The 21,257-nt window shown below is 41.7% G+C and overlaps 7 protein-coding genes and 1 pseudogene across 7 annotated transcripts; 4 read left to right on the top strand and 4 right to left on the bottom strand.

The window, feature by feature from the left end:
- Positions 1 to 217: 217 nt before the first annotated feature.
- On the bottom strand, positions 218 to 588 carry LOC115848797 (histone H2B type 1-C/E/F/G/I-like; annotated as a pseudogene).
- Positions 589 to 897: 309 nt separating this feature from the next.
- LOC115848805 (histone H2A type 1) lies at positions 898 to 1,706 on the top strand. Its single transcript, XM_030849735.3, has one exon. The coding sequence runs from the start codon at positions 898 to 900 to the stop codon at positions 1,288 to 1,290; it is 393 nt and encodes a 130-aa protein (XP_030705595.1). The 3' UTR covers positions 1,291 to 1,706.
- A 1,283-nt stretch (positions 1,707 to 2,989) lies between these two features.
- Positions 2,990 to 3,400, top strand: H3C10 (H3 clustered histone 10). The gene has a single exon (XM_070046761.1). The coding sequence runs from the start codon at positions 2,990 to 2,992 to the stop codon at positions 3,398 to 3,400; it is 411 nt and encodes a 136-aa protein (XP_069902862.1).
- Positions 3,401 to 5,362: 1,962 nt separating this feature from the next.
- Positions 5,363 to 5,749, bottom strand: LOC115848792 (histone H2A type 1-H). Its single transcript, XM_060308223.1, has one exon. The coding sequence runs from the start codon at positions 5,747 to 5,749 to the stop codon at positions 5,363 to 5,365; it is 387 nt and encodes a 128-aa protein (XP_060164206.1).
- A 312-nt stretch (positions 5,750 to 6,061) lies between these two features.
- LOC115848802 (histone H2B type 1-L-like) lies at positions 6,062 to 6,442 on the top strand. Its single transcript, XM_030849749.3, has one exon. It carries the CDS (start codon positions 6,062 to 6,064, stop codon positions 6,440 to 6,442), a length of 381 nt encoding a protein of 126 aa, XP_030705609.1.
- Positions 6,443 to 8,270: 1,828 nt separating this feature from the next.
- On the top strand, positions 8,271 to 8,582 carry LOC138842301 (histone H4). The gene has a single exon (XM_030849753.3). It carries the CDS (start codon positions 8,271 to 8,273, stop codon positions 8,580 to 8,582), a length of 312 nt encoding a protein of 103 aa, XP_030705613.3.
- A 7,342-nt stretch (positions 8,583 to 15,924) lies between these two features.
- Positions 15,925 to 16,236, bottom strand: LOC138842876 (histone H4). Its single transcript, XM_070046763.1, has one exon. The coding sequence runs from the start codon at positions 16,234 to 16,236 to the stop codon at positions 15,925 to 15,927; it is 312 nt and encodes a 103-aa protein (XP_069902864.1).
- Positions 16,237 to 20,634: 4,398 nt separating this feature from the next.
- On the bottom strand, positions 20,635 to 21,027 carry LOC115848790 (histone H2A type 1-D). The gene has a single exon (XM_030849736.2). The coding sequence runs from the start codon at positions 21,025 to 21,027 to the stop codon at positions 20,635 to 20,637; it is 393 nt and encodes a 130-aa protein (XP_030705596.1).
- Positions 21,028 to 21,257: the final 230 nt, after the last annotated feature.

Below are 21,257 nucleotides of genomic sequence, written 5' to 3'. Positions count from 1 at the left end.
CTTGTCTGAACATTTGTCAGATTAACACCAAATTTGGGTTAAACGTCACCTCTTCAAATATTACCCAAATCCAGCAAAGACACCTCCTCCTTCTCTCTCCCCGCCACCTTCCCCCACCCCCCGCACGGAAATGACAGGCAAGGCGCCCCAGCTTTCTTGAGAAGTGTTAAGTAGCTCTGAAAAGAGCCTTTGGGTTTGGTAACGCCTATAAACACATTTACTTGGAGCTGGTATACTTGGTGACAGCCTTGGTGCCCTCAGACACTGCATGCTTGGCCAGCTTTCCAGGCAGCAGCAGGCGAACGGCCGTCTGGATCTCCCTGGATGTAATGGTCGAGCGCAATGCGCCAGGCGCGACGCCTCGCCCGCGATGCGCTCGAAGATGTCGTTAACGAACGAATTCATGATGCCCATGTCCTTGGACGAGATGCCATTGTCCGGATCGACCTGCTTCAGCACCTTGTACACGTACACGGAGTAGCTGTCCTTGCGGCTGCGTTTGCGCTTCTTGCCATCCTTCTGTGCCTTAGTCACCGCCTTCTTGGAGCCCTTCTTTGGGGCAGGAGTGGACGTCGCAGGCTAAGGCATGCTAAAGTACTGCGATCGAAATGAAACAAAGGACCAGGAAAGTAAAAGGCGCTTCTTTAACAACAAGGGTTTATGCAAATGAGGTGGGATAAAGGTGGCTGGTGATTGGTGATTTTCCCCAGTGACGTCATAGCTCAATTTTTGCCCAGTCAAGGTAGGCATCCTGCATAGTGGCGTTTCCATTGGCCTAAATGAAACTAAAATGTTAGCCAATCGTACCGCTTCCTTTTCGCGCCTAGCAGGGCCTATAAAACATGCGTTTTTAAGTTTTTGCTTCTTATCTTTGATAGCCGTTGTTGATCCCGAGCCATGTCCGGACGAGGCAAACAAGGGGGCAAGGCTCGCGCCAAGGCTAAGACTCGCTCTTCGCGGGCCGGGCTCCAGTTTCCCGTGGGCCGAGTGCACCGCCTGCTCCGTAAGGGCAACTACGCCGAGCGGGTCGGGGCCGGCGCGCCGGTGTACCTGGCGGCGGTGCTGGAGTACCTGACGGCCGAGATCCTGGAGCTGGCGGGTAACGCGGCCCGCGACAACAAGAAGACGCGCATCATCCCGCGCCACCTGCAGCTGGCCATCCGCAACGACGAGGAGCTCAACAAGCTGCTGGGTAAAGTCACCATCGCGCAGGGTGGGGTCCTGCCCAACATTCAGGCCGTGCTGCTGCCCAAGAAGACTGAGAGCCACCACAAGGCCAAAGGCAAATAGAAGTCTGGATTAGTTTAATGCAGCTCAAGGTTCGCAATCAAACCAAAGGCTCTTTTCAGAGCCACCTACAGTTTTCTGGGAAGAACTGAGCACTAGGTTTATAAAGCTTATACTCTAGATAATACTTAGGACCATTATAGGTGAATTATACCAACCTCAAAACTTGTGTTAGGAAGTGATTTCCACTCCATGTTAAAGTGTGTGAAATAACCTATAAACTTTGATTCAACACCATTGGCAGATTTGAGGGGTTATGTGGAGTGAGTCATTCTTAAGTATTGTCACCTTCACCTCTACGCATCATGAACCTCTGGAAAGCACAAACTTCTGGTGGAAGGTCAATGTGCCTTTTTTGTGGCAGTTTTAAGACATCTTTGTTTTCTGGGTTCTAGACATCCTGAATGTTCAGGGATCAAACCAAACCTGTATCTTAGGTCAAAGGCCATTTTTGGAGCCGTAAGATATCTGAGAAAGACCTAATTTCACATCAGTGTACATTACCTTTTACATTGCTGATTAAGGAATATTTAAATACTCAGGCTTCTTATTGGAAAAGTTAGCTGAGGTGCCTGACAATTATACTCATTGTTTATTATTGGGTTCTCAAGTATTTTCCAAGCTCCCTCGCACCCATCCATACAAACAGATGTCTATATAAGTCGATGATCATTCGTTTCAGGATAAAAATGCTAAGTTCTAGTTTAAAATACCGTTTTCTTAGTCTTTTTATTGTTAAAAGACCTTGTACTGATGGGATTAGATCATTTTTTCCTTAAAAAAAAAAAAAAAGCTTGCCTTGGTAATTTCTAGGCCCTGGGGGGAGGGGGAGGATCAGATGTATCAGATGCCAGGCAAGGAGGCTCTCCTAAGGTTCTGCCAGTTGCTAAGGAACTATTGGATGTAGATGCAAACCCAAGGGGTGTGTAGCTTGCGGTAAACATAGGTTACTGGTGGGGAATTAGATTCTTTAAAAACAAAGGAATTACATTCCTAAAATAGAAAAATAAATTGTGCTGCAATGGAATTGTTTTATATTAACTAACAATGAAAAGAAGTTCATGTAAGGATGAGTTTCCCTATGAAGTTATTAACCCTTTAATTCCTCACATGCAAATCAGATTGTACTTACTGAAAAAAATTTTTAAGTTCTTAAAATTCGTGTTTGAAGGAAAGCTGAGGGGTGATGGTACAGTGCTACTATTAACCAATTGTGGCCACTGATCACTGGATATGTGGCTCGTTTGAACAAAGCAGTAGACATGTAATATACACACTGGATTTCAAACTGCAAAATAAAAAAAATTAATGTGAAATATCTAACAATTATATTGATTACATGTTGAAATGAATATTTTAGATATATGAGGTTAAACAGAATACTATTAAAAACAATTTCTTCTGTTTTTATTTTGTTCTAATGTTGCTAGAAAAGTTTCTGTTTCTTATGTAGCTTGTATTTATTTCTACTGGAAATTGCTGTTACAGAGCAAACAACTTTACAGGAAAAATGAAAAAAAATTGAGGTCACAGATAACTGACACTGTCGGAGGATTGGGGGAACAACAAATAAAATTTTCGAGTCCTAACCAGTCCGGTTACCGGTTGGATAGTCCTGGTCTCCTTTTGTCCAATCAGCTTGTGACTCTCGCTATAAATAGGTGGCCAGGGCGCGCCTTTATGCTAGCTGAACCATCTAGTCATGGCTCGCACTAAGCAGACCGCTCGCAAGTCCACCGGCGGCAAGGCGCCACGTAAGCAGCTGGCCACCAAGGCGGCCCGCAAGAGCGCGCCGGCCACGGGCGGCGTGAAGAAGCCGCACCGCTACCGGCCCGGCACGGTGGCCCTGCGCGAGATCCGCCGCTACCAGAAGTCCACGGAGCTGCTGATCCGCAAGCTGCCGTTCCAGCGCCTGGTGCGCGAGATCGCGCAGGACTTCAAGACCGACCTGCGCTTCCAGAGTTCTGCCGTGATGGCGCTGCAGGAGGCGTGCGAGGCCTATCTGGTGGGACTCTTCGAGGACACCAACCTGTGTGCCATCCACGCCAAGCGCGTCACCATCATGCCTAAGGACATCCAGCTTGCCCGCCGCATCCGCGGGGAGAGGGCGTGAGCCTGAAGGTCTCCTATCCACCCCAAAAGGCTCTTTTCAGAGCCGCCTACATGCACACTGAAAAAGGACTGTTTCCCTGCTAATTACTGCTACTAGCTTTGCTTGTGGGAGACAGGTGAACTTTATACATTGTGATTTTCTAAGTACCAGGTGTATGTGTTATTTCCGTCTCCCAATGTAGTAAAACAAGTGGTTAGATCTTTCTTACATTCCTAATTTCTCTTTTAGTTAGAAAACACTACTGCTACGATTGGACTGTCAGATGTAATCATGCCCTTTCCTTTTCTGAGGGGGCTTGTGAAATGTAGGACCTATGATTTCCACATGGGATTTAGGGTGATGCTAATATTTTACCACGTTAAAATGATTTAATGCTTTCTACTTGGATTAACACCTTAAGCAAAAAATAATTGAGTGTCCCCTCCCAGGAATCAGCCTTCCTATGGGAAAAAAGATTTCATGGGAAGCAGTCGTCCCCCACCCCCTCCCCGGGCACATCTAAGGCCAATTTCTAATCAGATTGGTATTCTTGAGTGTGTAAACAGGGCCTTCTAGCTTGGGGAACTGAGATATTAAGTCAAGAGGGGCCCACAACAGAGATGGCCCTTTCTGCTGGCTGGGTAGGGCACCCTCCCCTGAATATATGCAGTCAGTATATTGCTTCCCCAAGTAATCTTTCAGTCCTCATTATTTGAAGATTTATTCAGGGGAAATGAGCAGTCCTAGTTATGTGTACATTTCTAATTATGTGGATACAAATATTCCATGTCTCTAAACTAAGTGCTGAACTCCGGTAGTGTTATCCTTCTACCTAAGCTTTTCTGGAATTTCAACATAATTTCATCATTCCATACAAGGAACTTGGATTTTTGCTATAGTAATGGCTCACAAAAATGAATACTCAAGACGCCAGACCATTTTGGCTCATGCTAATGGGTAGATGGTGATGCCAAGTACTAAGATAAGATTCACTGGGAAAGTAGTGATGATGTTCAGTCTGGGATATACATTTTGAATTCGCCGGAGATCTACAAGAATATCAGAAAGTAGATGTATGTGTATGTCTGAACTTGAGATAAGTCTGGGATGGACATAAGATTTGGAAGTCATTAGTATATATAAAGCATTGAAACCAAAGGACTGGCCTAGAAATCCCTCTGGCTCTTCCTCTCTTGCGATCACTCTGCCTTATTTGCCAGTATCGAACTTTTTCTCATTTGCCTGCACACACCACAAGCCATGAATTTGGTGACGCTCATTTTCTGCTGGAATCCCTACTTTCCTCTATTTCCCGACTTCCTTTAATCCTCAGACCAAGTGTCACCTATCACAGATCTTATTCCTCTATGCTCCCCTTATATTCTGAGCTTACTTATCTTGCTACATTGTTCTTTATTTACTTTTGTTTCTCCCCATTAGACTTTCTTTAGGACCGGCGGCGTCTCGTTAACATTGTATCCTTAATGCCTGGTATCCAAGCGTGTGGTATTTGTTGAAAATAAGCCTAAGTAACGACTGCGTATCGTGTTTTAAAACAACTCTTTAAAAGCAAATTTTAAGATGCAGGATTTACTATCTTTCTGACACCCCAAATGAGTTTGTGTATCATTAACAAAAAAACCACCTCAGGGCCCCTCCAACAGATACTTTGGCTTCATAAAAACTCACTTATGCCACTTGCCTAACTCCCACATATGGATCTAGATAGATATGAGCCAATAACCTTGTAGCTTCAGTGACTTTGAAATTAGTCTAACACAAATGTCAATTTTGTTGACTTCTAAATAACAACTGTGAAATATGAACAGGAAAGATGAGGATATCCTAGGACTGAAGCCTAACTACAGAGTATCAGTACTGTACTTCACAGAACAAGTTAAAAATGTACCAAGTCGTGTCACCTTTTTTATGATGATAGAAGTGGCTCTGAAAAGAGCCTTTTGTTGCTTCCAAACTTGATCCCTACTTGGCCTTGTGGTGGCTCTCAGTCTTCTTGGGCAGGAGCACGGCCTGGATGTTGGGCAGGACGCCGCCCTGCGCGATTGTGACTTTACCCAATAGCTTGTTAAGCTCCTCGTCGTTGCGGATAGCTAGCTGTAGGTGACGCGGGATGATACGCGTCTTCTTGTTGTCGCGGGCCGCGTTACCCGCCAGCTCCAGGATCTCGGCCGTCAGGTACTCCAGCACCGCCGCCAAGTACACCGGAGCGCCAGCCCCGACCCGCTCAGCGTAATTGCCTTTGCGGAGCAGACGGTGCACTCGGCCCACGGGGAACTGAAGCCCAGCCCGCGAAGACCGGGTCTTAGCCTTGGCACGAGCCTTGCCGCCTTGTTTGCCTCGCCCAGACATAACTCGACACTAACCGACGCTTCCAAAGATAACTGACGCAAAAGCTTTAAAGCGCACCTTTTATAGCCCCTGCTGGGCGCGAAAAGGAAGCCATACGATTGGCTAACATTTTACTTTCACTTAGACCAATGGAAACGCGACTATGCAGAATGCTTACCTTGATTGGGCAAAACTGAGCTATGACTTCACTGGAGAAGAATCACCAATCATTAGAAACCTTTACTGCACCTCATTTGCATAAAGCCTTGTTGTTAAAGAGGTACCTGTTGGTGTCCTGATCTTCGTTTATCCCTTGTATCGCAGTTTTTCGCCATGCCTGAGTTTGCCAAGTCCACTCCTGCCCCGAAGAAGGGTTCCAAGAAGGCGGTGACCAAGGCCCAGAAAAAAGATGGTAAGAAGCGCAAGCGCAGCCGCAAGGAAAGTTACTCGGTGTACGTCTACAAGGTGCTGAAGCAGGTCCACCCGGACACCGGTATCTCGTCTAAAGCCATGGGCATCATGAATTCGTTCGTTAACGACATTTTCGAGCGCATCGCGGGCGAGGCGTCGCGCTTGGCGCATTACAACAAGCGCTCGACCATCACCTCCAGGGAGATCCAGACGGCCGTGCGCCTGCTGCTGCCTGGCGAGCTGGCCAAGCACGCCGTGTCTGAGGGCACCAAGGCTGTCACCAAGTACACCAGCTCCAAGTGAGTCACTGATTGCAGAGCGATTGATCAGACTTTCTCACACCCAATGGCTCTTTTCAGAGCCACCTACACTTTCCGAAAAAGAGCTTGTCCGTTGTTAGGTCTGTTTTGAAATGTTTCATGTTTTCTTGAATGTGTAAGTATAGCTTTAGATTAAAAGTTTGTACGTTTTTTGGGGAGCCTTGATTCTCATGCATTTTTGCATGTTCGTTACAGTTACCTTTCACTATTATAAGTAGATTTCGTGTACTTAGTGAAGAACTAATAATGCATGTATCCTTCAGTTTGCAGAAGTATTTGAAGATAACTCATTGCACTGCAAGTAGCCAGAGCATCGCAATAACTCCTGGGGTTTTCTTTATCCTATCCTAGGTTTTCTGGATCCTATCCCGATAAGCTACCTAGTTTCTGGGTCCTATCCAATAAGCTACTTAGCTACTTACTGCCTATGAAATTGAAGTAAGGAATTACTTACTCCTGGAGGATTCAGAAGTCGAAGGTATTAGTTGACAAGGAGGCCGAATTCGCAGCCAGTGTGTCTGAGTGCTTCCTCCCTAAGCTGCAACGGGCCCACAACCTTATGCATTATTAAAATCTCAACCTTAATAGTTGGAAGCTGGGGTAATTTTAAGATCGAGTGCTGACAGGACTTGATAACTTAAGAGTTACGAGACAGCATAATGTAGATTGTTTCATTTTCTAGTTTCTCACCTAGTTCCCTCTCCTTTCAATGTACCCCACCTTGCTCCACCACCTCCCATACGTAACTGTAAAATGATAAGCATTGCTAAAGGGATTAGATGGCTTTTAGTCATGGAGTAAACAAGAGCAGTTTGAAATATAAACCTGAGTCCTTTCTCTTGTAAGAGAAAAGGTTGGAAATTTAAAATTTTTTCCTTCACCTCTTCAGTTCTCTTTGAAATTATACTTTTCCTATGTTGGTAGGAAAGCCTGGTGCCTCTGAAAAACCCAAAGGCGTTTTCTTTTTTTCTTGAAACAAGTTACAATGTTTAAAACATTTTAATGGAAACACAATAGGAAGAACTAGTGTCCCCAGTACATTACAGAAATTAAAAAGGGTACTTTATCACTGGCAAATAAATCCATAAATCTTGCTTGCTGACCACTTGATCAACCAGACCAAAAAAAAATCATCTATCCCCAAATTAATTCTGAATGTAACAAATAGATTTGGGAAACCATAGTATATAGAACAGAATAGAATTTTAGTAATAGCTCCAAGTATGATGTTAAAGCCATTTCATTGGTGGAGAAAAGAATTATTTTAAAAATCTGGCTGATTAAGGAATTGCTAGGGAATTGTTTAAAACTGTGCTATGGAGAATTAATGGGAAGGAATAATAAGCAGACATTAATAACTTGTTATTAAAAACTCAAGGGAAATTGAGTTAAATACACCAGTGTAAAGAGGTTTTAAAAGGGCATATGCAGCATTGCATACATTTTCTTTGAAAGAATATGTGCTTTTATCTATTCAACAAAATACCAAATTAGCTACCAGCAGTGATCTCTGTGTGGTGAGATAACGAGTTTTGCCCTTTTCCACAACACTAATGTTTTGCGTGCGCATTCAAAAGCAATTGTTAAAGCCTTAAAACATGGTAACAAGTTACCACAGCGTGAAACAGTACAAAGGAACAGAGAAGGCCTCTTTTTCTTTTTTTTTTTTTTTTTGGTCAAATTCCCCTCCCCCGCTTAGGGAGGGACTTCCCGCCTTCAGGTTCTCAGTTCGGTCCGCTACCGGACGTATAAAAGCTTGCATCCGCGATCCGTGGAAGCAAAGGTTTGTTGAGCTTCAGTAAGCGTTCGTTATGTCGGGTCGTGGGAAGGGCGGGAAGGGTCTCGGAAAGGGGGGCGCCAAGCGCCACCGTAAGGTGCTGCGCGATAATATTCAGGGCATCACTAAGCCCGCTATTCGGCGTTTAGCTAGGCGTGGTGGCGTCAAGCGCATCTCTGGCCTCATCTACGAGGAGACTCGCGGGGTGCTGAAGGTGTTCCTGGAGAACGTGATTCGGGACGCTGTCACTTACACTGAGCACGCCAAGCGCAAGACCGTCACCGCCATGGACGTGGTCTACGCGCTCAAGCGCCAGGGACGCACCCTTTACGGCTTTGGCGGCTAGAGTGTTCAGTTTTGTATCTGTTCTGTTAACAAAAGGCCCTTTTCAGGGCTTCCTACTTTTCGCTTGTAAGGAGCTGTGATTCTCTAATTTTTTCATTGCTTGGAGATGTTAAAAAGAGTATTTAATTATTGTACTTTAGCCTGCGAAATTTTGTGCTCATTCTGGGACGCGTGTGTTCCCAATCCCGCCTAGGTACAGCAGGGTTCGTTAGGGTCGCTGTCCAGTCAATTCTTTACCTAAGGATATATCCACGCTGAGTTGGTATGGAATCTTTAGTTGTGTAATTTGCTAAAGGAGGTAGTGGGGAAAGTCCTTGCAGATGCCTACGTTCGCTACTGTGTAACTTTTTCTTTTACAAAGTAACTTATAGTTGAACCACCTATTAAAAGTGGGGTAACTTTGTATCAGTTAATACACGGTACCACTGGCAAGAAGTCACACACAATCTGGAGTCTGGCAGTGTTACTTGGAAAAAGTGTATTCAGATCCCAAAGTGGGAAAGTTTTATAGAAAAAGAATTCGTCTTTAAGATTAGTTAGTGACATCTCTGCCTCTCTAAAGGTAATAACTATCTTGTCAAATCAAGCTCGCAGGCATGTTCTATGTCCCTGGAGGGATAGTCAGTAGCCTATTACTGGTCTGGATCACTTATTTACCACAAAGGATAGGGAGAACATTTTAAACTTAAATTAGTCCATTCATAGAGTCTAGTGAGTAAAGGGTTTTTTGGTTGATTTTAAAAGGCGAGGCTCATAATTAGCGCTCATTAAGTCTTAATTTATGTATTTGGTGAAGTGAATGTCACTGGTGACAAGAACTGGGGAGGGACAGTTATAGTAATGGATTCAGATAAAGCAAAAGTACAAAATTCCTGGTCCACGTATGGAGAGCACATATGTTTTCTTTAGACATATTTTTCTTAATTTTTTGTCATTAATGTAAGCATGTTAATGAAAAATGTACTTGTTTTCTACTTGTGAAAAATCGTCCGACTTGGCACCGCTAAGCAGACCCACATATATTTTGGACATAAAAAATAATCTCTCTGTTTAGGATGTAAAAGATAAAAATAAATATTTTAGGAGATGTAAATGTCCTGTTTTGTGACTTCACTACCAAAAGAATGCAAGATGGTGAAACGTTTAAGCATAATCATTAGAAGCAGATGGCTTGGGATTAAACCTATACCACCATTCTCTTGTGGTGAGAACGGGTTAAGTGACACATCTTTTCTGGGCCTTAGTTTCTCCATTTATACAACTGTGTGATAATGATATTGATACCTCGCTCAAAGGATTGTTTTGAGGATTCATGAGTCGATAAATGAAAAGTGCTTAAGTACCAGTGCCTGACAAATAGTAAGTGCAAAGTGTAGCAGTTATTACTCATCTATGCCTCATCCCTAATTGCATCACAACCACATTCCAGCTGAGATTCTCTAGTCTGTTATGGGGCCATGGGAAATACCCTAAAGTCAATATGTTTTTGGAACCAGTTTTTGCACTTGGAGATATTATCTTGATTATTCCTAAGTGTCACACCTGTTCGTTTGTACTCACATTCTGGGTGGTAAATAAAAGGCAGGAGGAGCCTTCCTTAGCCTTCTGAGGATGGTCACAGCATAACTGGGTAGGTTTGCTGTGATTTTTGTCTTTCTCTTTCTCACTTTCTATCAACCTCATCTCATTTTTTCTGAATAGCCATAGAATTTAACTTCCAAAGAGAAATCCAGACATCATGTGGACAAAAGATCTGTCTCTCATGTGAAGGCACATAAGAATTACTATGAAAAAGTTGTTTGTTTAAATAATAACTGGTCTTTCCCTAGACCAGTTAATCAGAATCTGTAGGATTGGGTCACCTCAAATACAACTCATTAGCACTTCCCACTTCTACTGGTCCCACAGGCCTTTTCAAATCTAAGGGGAAATCTCGGTGTTTTAATACCATCTTTTCATCAATTTCAACTTTAAGAGAATGCTCTCAAAGGCTGTGGAACTCTCAGACCCAAAGCTCAGACCCAAATTAATGGACAAAGGATCAATCATCCTTTCTTGCAATGAGAGGGCCTGTCCAGGAGTTCAAGTCCTTACCTTTCTCCCAAGAGAGGATTTAGTTCAAAATTCATGGGTTTATTTTATCTGTGGTTAATGGATTAAAGTTTGTTGCATAAAAAGTTCTTGCTATAAACATCTGCTAGGTTCAGCGGTTATAGAATCGAGACATCAGAAACCAAGGACAACTTCTTGGCTTTCCTTTCCAGCTGTACTGGGAAAATTACCCTTAAAAAAGAAACCGTAGGAGTTCCCTGGTGGCGCAGTAGTTGGTGATCTGCCTGCCAATGCAGCGGACATGCGTTCCATCCCTGGCCAGGGAGGATCCCACATACTGCAGAGCGGCTAAGCCCGTGTGCCACAGCTGCTGACCCTGCACTCTGGAGCCCGAGAGCCACAACCACTGAGCCCGTGCACCACAACTACTGAAGCCCACACGCTCTAGGGCCCACGTGCTGCAACTACTGAACCCGCATGCTGCAACTACTGAGGCCCATGCTCCTGGAACCCATACTCCACAACAGGAGGCGCCGCAATGGGAGGCCCACTTACTGCAACAGAGAGTAGCCCCCGCTCCCCTGCTTGCCACAACTGAAGAAACCCCACGCGCAGCGACAAAGACCCAATGCAGACAAAACAAAAAACAAAAAACACAACATAGTCTACACTAAAACCTTAACAAATAGAAAAAAGTGTCGTGACTAAATACCCTGAGAATCAGCATGTATTACTTAACACAGTTTCATTGCTTGTTCAGGACTCTAACCTAGTGAGTATACAGGAAAGCTCTCAGTCGATAGCATCAGGAATGTTAGTTCATTAATTCATTTATTCATTAATATTACTGAATGACTGCTGTGCTTCAGGCATTGTACTTGGCACTAGTGATACAGCAAGGAAAAAAAAGTCTCTTTTTACTAGGGAAAGACAGAAAATAAACTAATATACAATCATTTTTCTACATCCAATGACCAATTATTAGTCTTCATTTTTTTTTGACCTATTGGAAACACTGACATAATTGACCCTAAATTTCTCTTTGATATACTTTCTTCACTTGGTTCTCTCTTACCAGAGGCTCTGTATCTATTGTTAGCTCATCTCTTCTCCCCATACCCTTAATGTTGGGGGATACAGGGCTAAGTTTTTACTACTTCTTTTTCTGTACTCACTCGCTTGAAGATCTCACCAAGTTCAGACTTTCAATGCCATCTGTACATTAATGACCTCCAATTTTATATTGCCAACCCAGGCTTCTCTCCTAAACTCCAGACAGACATACACCCAATTTCTTTCTCTTTTTCTTTTCTTTTCTTTTTTTTTTTTTTTTTTGCGTGGAGGTTGGGGGCGAGTGGATTGCAGTACCTTAGTTCCCCCACTAGGGATTGAACCCACGCCTCAGCAGTGAAAGCACCGAGTCTGAACAACTGGACAGCCAGAGAATTCCCCACAGTTCCCTATATTTTTTCTTCACGTGGATGTTTGACATCTTAAAGTTAACATGTCCAAAATAGAATCCTTAGTATTCCCCCCTCCCAATCTTTCATTAAAACACTCCCCTATTTAGTTGATAATTACTTCATTCTTGTCCATTCAATTCTTCTAGAAATCCTCTTGATTTTGCCTTCAAAATATATATGGAAACATCAATTCTCTGTACCACTATGCTACCACCCTGGCTTGAGGACCGTCTTCTCTCCCCTAGGTTACTGGCTTCAGTTTCCTTAATATTTTTCCTACTTCCACATTTGACTCCCCACTGTCCTGTGGGAAGGTACCTTGATGCCCTGGTAGCCTCCAAACACACTACCAGGCAAGCTCTCCCATGGCATAAAAAGACTCAAATTAAATCAAAATGTCGGGGATGCATGATTTTTTAAATTAATTTAAACACATAACCTGAGACAAGGGGAAAGATTGAGGTAAGTTAAGACTTAAAATAAGGTTTCAAGGAGATGGGCCACAGTAGCTGAATCATGGGTTACACAATGTTCAGATATCTTTCTGCTGCATCAAACTTCCTTACTGATGGTTTGGTTATGAAGCCCAGAGTCCAGGTTTGGGCAAGAAGGTCCACAGATAGACCCTGGCCAGTACCTATCAAAGAGAGATTATTACCCCTGACCACATCTGTTGCTTGCTCACCAATTTGCCTGCCAAATAGCCATGGGTTTTATTTGTGTTATCTTGGGCAAAGGACGCTTGGGGGCCAGAATGGATAACCCATATCCCAAATATATTTAGTGTATCAGGAATATTTAGTGCCTCATGTATCCCAGGCATATTTAGTGTCCAGGTGTATCAGGTATAACTAGTGCCTCAAGGATCGTGCAGATCTCCTGGTCCTTTCTCCTTATACTTAACACACATGTGCTCTACTTTCTAACTACTTATCTATACAGTACTTAATACATCTTATGAGTTTCATCCATCACTTTGTTTCTCTGTAGCAGAATTAAATCTCTGCAAATAGTATAAGAAATACATATTTCATAATATTTAGGAAGCCAAGAATTTGATTAAGTATGCTCAGACCTTTAGATAGGTATTTTATAATAGAGTATTTAAATTTTTATCTTTTGTTTAACTTGGTCTGTTTTTTACTAATATGACATAGTTGTGAAAAAGGGATGAAGGCTTACTTGTTTAAGAGGAGTGGTTAGTTCTAAGCCTATATTAATAACCACATTCCTATGAAAAAGGATTCTGTATAAAATCCAATCACTCTTCTGTATTGTTTTGTAGACAGGGCCAATCAATCTATATTTTATATTTTCAAAAGTCATTGTTAAGTATTACTGTTTATCAAAAGTTCTTTTAATGGAATATTTTTCTAAAATTTGAGGAGTCAGTTTGAAAAATATAGCAACTGAAAGTATAAAAAGGTTTTAGTAAAGGACCTTTAGCCACAATCAAATCAGTTCATTCAGTCCAAAGTGATTAATTCTTGGGAATTCCCTGGCGGTCCAGTGGTTAGGGCTCCGCACTTCCACTGAAGGAGACACAGGTTCGATCCCTGGTGGGGGAACTAAAATTCCCTCATGCCACGTGGCCAAAAAAAAAAGAAAAGTGATTAATCATTGCTTTGTTGATCTTGGGTTAAGCAGCCCGCTTCTAATATGGCTTGCAAAATCTTAGATCAGACCTGTGGTAGAGCCTGACAGTATCAGGTACAGTTATTTATTAAAGTTCTTTTGATGTTTCTTCTGGAAAACTCAATTTCAGATCTGTTTTGTAGCAGGGGCCTTTAGAGATAACTGTATGGAAAACCAGCAACTATCTGTTGATGATAAAAGAGAAAACGTCTGGTCAATGTATTATATTAATCAACGTTATCAGTATGGAGTAGGATAGAATCCCCGATTTAGATATGTATTATGAATAGTGAGGACATTGACATACGTCCGAGTGCCCTTTGATATATGTCATAAAGTATTTGCTATTATTGTCACCAAATGAGAAGGTATTTATACCTAGGAACAAAATCTGTTGGCAGTTTCTTGTGTCTTTTATATGCATATAATTATGGTCTACCCAACTTAAAAAGTATAACCGTTAAACATTTATATCAATAGCATTTTATCTGGTTAACTTAGGGATGTATAGTTTCCTCTTTTGATTTGCCCTCTTTTTTCAAATATTGCACAATATATAGAGAATAATTCTCACAACTGTATATGCTTCATTACAAATATAAATGAGAGAACAAACCTTACCTGTGGTCTAGTGGTCACAACTACAAAAATAACTTAGATATAAATAGATAATACCTTAATGGCTTCATTATTCAAAATTTGGGGGTCTGGATTTAGAAAAAGTAATATCAAAAAGAAATCAGGCTATGAATGTAATAAGAGATTTCTACAGCCAAATACTAAAATATTGGGTATAAGATAGCATTTAAACTATACACAGAATGCTTAGGGATTTTTTTTTGACTGTTGGGTTTTTTTTTCTTTTTCAAAGAACTGAGAGACTTTTGTCAAAATTATTCGAGAAATCAGTGGAAAGCCACAAATAGTAATAGACGCTCAGAAAATGTTGGGGAAATATAATTAAAAGCAAAATCTCCCAATTCAGAAAAGCTCTCCAAAAAGGGAGTAGGAACAGAAAAGTTTTACTATTGCATAAGCATTAAACCAGAACGTGAAGTACATCACAGGCAATTTGCCAAAGGGATTGCAAAGCAGAGAGAAATCTCTTTTATACAGCTAAATGGGTACAACCCATTCAAACATTATGTAGGCTTAGCAGTTTGGAATCTTGTGATAAGGGAAGTTAGGCCTCTTTCCGGAACAGATGTGTTATCTTCCTTGATTGTATTTCAAAGAGGAAACATTCCTGAGTTGGGAGACTGGCTAGATGAGTATTTAGCACTTGACATTATGAAGATTTACTGGTGAGGCAAGGGAATTTTTAACTTCAGCTATAAAATATGTAAATCTGGTCATTGTTTTCTCATTTTTTGTACATGTGGGCAATTGTCCTTTAGTCTGTGTCTCTGCATTAGTCAAGCTTTCACCTTTGGCTTTGGGTTTTTTCCTATAGCTTCTAAGACCTGTGGGAAGATACTAAGGCCTCCTTTGAGATTAGGCCTGGATTTCCTAATCTGTTAGGAAAAACTCTACCAAGGATCTTATTTTAATTAGTTCTCCTAGCTTAGAGGGCTGCCTGTATTTTTTCACCGTAGAGAACATTTCTGTAATGCGACCTTGTTTCTTTTATAATTTAGTTGAAATGTCTTTTAATCATATCCCACCCTCACCAACTATTCTGAGATTTTACAGTGAGCCTGTCCTTTATCAGCCTTCCATACTGGAGTGTTAAAGCCTATTTAACAGCCACGGGTTTGTTTCTTGAGCAGAGGACACATGGAGCTAGAATAGGTTATTGTGATCGAATCATTTATGTATACTAAATATGCTACGAATTAGTGAGGAGCCAGGTGCACTTCTTTTCCATCCCTTTCTAAACAATCGCTTGCACTCCATCTACAAAGAGAAATACCACTCTGGTAAAACACTCAAGTCATATGTATTTGGGTGGCCCGTTTGCTTCCAGCTTATGACCATCTAAGCTTTCTGTGCTCGAGCAAAGAAACTTTCACAGTAAAGGATGTAAGTAGTGCTTCTAAACAGTTAAGGGTAAAGAGCAAAGCTAAGAGCTTATGGGTGTAGAGAATGTGAAGCGTGAAAAAGCAAGCTCAAAACAAACCAGCATCACGGCTCCTCAGATGAAAAGATGGGGGCCCTGAAAAGGGCCTTTTGTTGAACAAAGAGCGCGAACACTCAGCCGCCGAAGCCGTAGAGAGTGCGTCCCTGGCGCTTGAGCGCGTAGACCACGTCCATGGCGGTAACAGTCTTGCGCTTGGCGTGCTCTGTGTAGGTGACAGCGTCCCGGATTACGTTTTCCAGAAACACCTTCAGCACCCCGCGCGTCTCCTCGTAGATGAGACCAGAAATGCGCTTCACACCTCCACGCCGGGCCAGACGGCGAATAGCGGGCTTCGTGATACCCTGGATGTTATCGCGCAGAACTTTGCGATGACGCTTAGCGCCCCCTTTTCCAAGGCCCTTACCACCTTTGCCGCGACCCGACATGCCGAAAACCTGGAAGATTAACAAAGGTTAACTTCCAGGCCTCCCAGATGCAGGCCTTTATACGTCCGTTGGCGGACCAAACTGAGAACCTGAAGAAAGGTAGCGGGAAGTCCCGCCCCGGGAGGGGGGAGGGGAATTTGACCAAAAAAAAAAAAAAGCCTTTTTTGTTCCTTTGTACTGTGTTTCATACGGTGGTAACTATTTTGTTACCGTGTTTAAGGCTTTAACAATTGCTTTTGAATGCGAACGCAAAACATAAATATTGTGGAAAAGGGTAAAACTCGTTATCTCACCACACATAGATCATTGCTGGTAGCTAATTTCGTATCAATATTTTGGTGAACAGATAAAAGCACAGTCTTTCAAAGAAAATGTATGCAATGCCGCAAATGGCATTTTGGAACCTCTTTGATTACATTTTAACCAATTTCCCTTATTTAAAGAGAAAATACATTTTTTATGTCTGCTTGTTATTCTTATGAATGCTCTTTAATACAGTTTTAACCAACTCCCTAGCAGCCAGTTTTTTTTTTTTAATAAATCTTTTTTTTTTTTCCATTTAAGAAAAATTTACTTCTTCACTCTACTTGGGTATATACTATACTGACATTTCTAATGAAGGATAGCAGAATACGCCACTCCCAAATATCCTTTAGCATAAGGATTATTTTGAGCGGATTGTTTCTGAGAAAAAGCAGATACAGAAGCTCTAAAAACAGAATAGAATTTACCCCTTTTTAAGGGAAATTTACATTTATATGAGAAATCTCCATTTGTAAGGGTATCTCACTCAGTGTGCCAGGAAGAGAAAGATAACTCACAGGAAACTTACCAATGGAGAAGGTGCAGGATTTAATCGGCCTCCCCTTGTTTACTGTGCTCTTCCGGGTCACCTCCAACAGCCCCCCCCCCACACACACACAGCCATGTCTTTTGTCTTTAGCTGAAGATGATATTTAAAGTGGCGGTTCGGGCCACTTCTGGGAGTTTTACTCAGTTCCCCTCTGTTTATTCCATGTATACATGAGACATACACAGTATTACAGTTTGTTTTTCTCTTGTTAGTCTGGTTTTGTTTTGTTTTGTTTTTAATTACAGCAGGGTGTCAGCCACAGAACCAGTGAAACTAATGTTTTCGTATAAACAATTGAAATAGTAAGCATAGATAAAGGTCTGGAAGAGGAGAAATTTATAAAAACCACAAAAAACAACCTTAGGGGAAAGGCATTGTTTGGGAGCCTCACAGATTCGTATTGTTGAAGGCTCCCTAATTCTCTGTACTTACTGTCTGCCTCTTGTCCAGAGTCCCTGCCTTCTTCCAAGTTACTGGTCCCCAAAATCATTCAGTGTCTTCATTATTCCACCAGGTAATTAATATTCATTAACATCAGTAGCATTTATTTAAATGTGAGACTGTTGCTAGACTGGAGAAGGAAGTAGGAGGTACACCAAACTAATAAGGTCATGCAGATCAATTTTTTTACAGATAAATTAATATCATGAAGTGAAAAGGCAGTGTAACTCTTTACAACTGGTCTTTGCTCGTTGGACCCCTCTGATCTTTAGGCTCCTTCCTCCAGTTTAGCTACTTTGAAGTTATTCATTTGAAAATCCCTACATTTTCCTCCATGTGATCTCATCCTTGTTTAACTTTCAACTTCTTTTTTGCCTTTATTTATATCACTTATTTAGTTTATAAGGATTTTTATTATTATAGAATTAACAGAATTTTTGGACTATATTTTATGAGCTTGTCATTGAAATAGGGTCTGGGGATATGCAAATATGAATAAAACCCAGTCTCCACTCTAAAGGAATTTGTACACTAATGGATAAGATACCAAAAGTGTTCAGAATGAGCTCCCCAAAATGTGCCACATTTGCACATTGATTATTTTGAGGTAAAGGCAATTGAGATCCTGCAATCTCAAGATAAACTTCTGCCCCTCCCTTAACTACTTAGAAGGATTTGAATTGGGGGTCTTTCCCACTATGAGAATTATTACCAGAGAAAAATTTTATCTGAGTGAGCCAGCTGCATGGCAGGGCAAACTAATTACCCAATATTTAATTTTCCTCTTATTGTCCATGTGAATTATCCCCTTGTGCTTGGAAGCCACTAAGCCATTCCTTAGCTCAGGAAGGCATATTTACCTTTCTGTTTTTGAACTTCTCATGTATGTGGGGTTTCCGTATGTATGAAATTAAACTTGACTTTCTCCTGTTAATCTATCTCATGTCAATTTGATGATTAGACCAGCTAAAAGAACCTTAGAAGGGTAGAGGAAAATCCTTGTTCCCCGACAATATAAAACAAATCTAATATGGGAAGATACTGTTAGGTTCTTTCATGGTAGTCCAGAGTCTGCAGAAAGGGAAAATAATGGGAAGACCAACTCCAGGAATAAAGTTTAAATAATCCTTTCATAAATCTTGTGCTACTAAAATTGAACTGTACCTCTTATGAAAACAACTTTACAGTATAAACTATGGAGTCCTGAAAAGTTCTTCAGGAGCTAATTGAAATTAGAAATATCTAAATTATTTTGGCAAGATTTTTTGAAAGTTTTGTTATCTCCATTTTTAAATACAAGTTTTACTTTTTTTCTGATTATGTAGATAGTAAAGAACAGTAAGTGCTTTATCCAATGAAATTGGGTTAATACTCCATTAATTTAAAAAACTCAGTTAACACGTGGAATTATAAGCAATGACATATCACACTTGAATATTTTATTTTATTTAAAACAAAAATTTATAGTCATTTATCAACTATTTGATTATAGTTTCATTGATTTTATCAATCAAAACCACATCGATAATTATAAAGGCGTTATTTTAACAATGTGGTGGTTCTTGCCATGGGGAATAGAATGATGCAATAAGCAAGTGTTAGTAATTGCATGATCAATATCAATAACGATAACAACAGCATATTTTATTATTAAAAATTGAAAGAACTCATAGGCCTTCCTTGGAGCTGTATCACTTACTCTACTTGACCGTTCTACTTCTGAGATATAGTTGTTTAAAATATACAAACTCAAGTAATGCAGATGACTTTCTTTTCTTAATTTATTTATTTTTATTTTTTGGCTGCGTCGGGTCTTAGTTGCGGTGCTCGGGATCTTTCGTTGCGGCGCGCGGGCTTCTCTCTAGTTGTGGCGTGCCAGTTTTCTCTCTCTAGTTGCAGAGCGCTGGCTTAGTTGTCCAGCAGCATGTGGCATGTAGGATCTTATTTCCCTGACCAGGGATCGAACCCGCGTCCCCTGAATTGGAAGGCGGATTCTTTACAACTGGACCACCTGGGAAGTCCCGCAGATGAGTTTTTAAGAGGGAAAAATTGAATAATTAGATTCACTGATATCAGGATTCGGGTCTTCCAACATCAAATAATGAAGCCAAAAAGAAAAGGGAAAAAAGGTAACATTTACGTCCTGTTTGTGATTGCTGAGGTCACTTTTATTCCACTGAATATTATTTACATGTGATTGAGGTTCAGATTTAAATATAGGATATACTGGGAATTCCCTGGCAGTCCAGTGGTTAGAACTAGGCGCTTCCACTGCAGAGGGCCTGTGTGTGTGTGTGTGTGTGTGTATAAGACAAATATTTCAGGAGACTCAGAAAACCTATTCTAATGGACTAGGAATGCCATAGAAATTCATTTTCATTAAAATGTATTCAAACTGTATTCATGAGCTGCTGTGGAGAGGAATTGAAGGCCCTCTCTAGCTAGGGTGACTTGGTGATCTGAGAGAAGGTGAAAAGGATGATGGTGGGGTAAAGGGGAAGCAAAAATCATTGACAGCACTAGGACTATAAGAACCTGATAAGTGATTTACAATGTCGACCTTTCCTATTTGTTAACACACACTCTTCCTAATGCAGTTCCAAACCGCCTTTACTTCACCATCATTGATGTAAACAGTCCATTATGAAATGTGTCCTCTGCCTGAAGTTACTTTTAAACAAGTAGTTTACCTGTCTGGATTACTACCCCATTCCCATTTAGCAGGGTGTGTGGTGCGCAGTAAGACTGAATTGAATTAGAAGGGAAGGTAGGCCAAAGTCGGATGGTGCTAAGTTTTTTTATCTCAGATAGATGGACACTTGCCCCTGTAGAGGAATCACAGGGATGTTAATTTTGCTTATAAATTTAACCTAAATTATGTAAGCAGATGTTTTGCTTTTTGGAAGGCATTTAAGGTTATTAAGGAAAATAACCTAGATGCAAATGACTTAGCCAAACTTTGTTCTAGGATTAATTTCCAACAGCATCTTGCTTTCCAAAACAATGCGACTTTGAAAGCACAGCTCCTTTTGTTGATAAGGTGGGTGGCTCTGAAAAGAGCCTTTTGGTTTGGAAAGATTTGAGTTGCAAAGAACAACGTACTTCTACTTGCCCTTGGCCTTGTGGTGGCTCTCGGTCTTTTTGGGCAGCAGCACCGCCTGGATGTTGGGCAGAACGCCGCCCTGAGCAATAGTGACTTTACCCAGCAACTTGTTGAGCTCCTCGTCGTTGCGGATGGCCAGCTGCAGGTGGCGCGGGATGATGCGAGTCTTCTTGTTGTCGCGGGCCGCGTTGCCTGCCAGCTCCAGGATCTCGGCCGTCAGGTACTCCAGCACCGCCGCAAGGTACACCGGCGCGCCGGCCCCGACCCGCTCGGAGTAGTTGCCCTTGCGGAGCAAGCGGTGCACTCGGCCCACGGGGAACTGGAGCCCGGCCCGCGAGGAGCGAGTCTTGGCCTTGGCGCGAGCTTTGCCTCCTTGCTTGCCACGTCCAGACATACTGAAAGTAGAAACCCACCAGTATGAGTTAGGTCTGAATAGATACAGAGAGAGCTACTCTACTTATAGTTTTCACTGGGCGCGAAAATGAAGGTGTACCATTGGCTAAAACTAGTTTTATTTAACCCAATGAAATCGGATTTTGAAATACACTTATTTTGATTGGACAAAACTGTTACGTGCTGTTTCCAGGATTCACCACCAATCAGACGCTCGACTTTACTCACTGC

The sequence above is a fragment of the Globicephala melas genome, chromosome 11 (assembly GCF_963455315.2).
Source record: "Globicephala melas chromosome 11, mGloMel1.2, whole genome shotgun sequence".
Taxonomy (NCBI): Eukaryota; Metazoa; Chordata; class Mammalia; order Artiodactyla; family Delphinidae; genus Globicephala; species Globicephala melas.
Note: the sequence above shows the minus strand (reverse complement) of the source record. Positions and strands in the feature narration are given on the sequence as shown.

Excerpts from the sequence above, each read along its gene's own strand:
- LOC115848792 (XM_060308223.1), bottom strand. The coding sequence starts at position 5,749 with ATGTCTGGGCGAGGCAAACAAGGCGGCAAGGCTCGTGCCAAGGCTAAG.
- LOC115848790 (XM_030849736.2), bottom strand. The coding sequence starts at position 21,027 with ATGTCTGGACGTGGCAAGCAAGGAGGCAAAGCTCGCGCCAAGGCCAAG.
- LOC138842876 (XM_070046763.1), bottom strand. The coding sequence starts at position 16,236 with ATGTCGGGTCGCGGCAAAGGTGGTAAGGGCCTTGGAAAAGGGGGCGCT.
- LOC115848802 (XM_030849749.3), top strand. The coding sequence starts at position 6,062 with ATGCCTGAGTTTGCCAAGTCCACTCCTGCCCCGAAGAAGGGTTCCAAG.
- LOC115848805 (XM_030849735.3), top strand. The coding sequence starts at position 898 with ATGTCCGGACGAGGCAAACAAGGGGGCAAGGCTCGCGCCAAGGCTAAG.
- LOC138842301 (XM_030849753.3), top strand. The coding sequence starts at position 8,271 with ATGTCGGGTCGTGGGAAGGGCGGGAAGGGTCTCGGAAAGGGGGGCGCC.
- H3C10 (XM_070046761.1), top strand. The coding sequence starts at position 2,990 with ATGGCTCGCACTAAGCAGACCGCTCGCAAGTCCACCGGCGGCAAGGCG.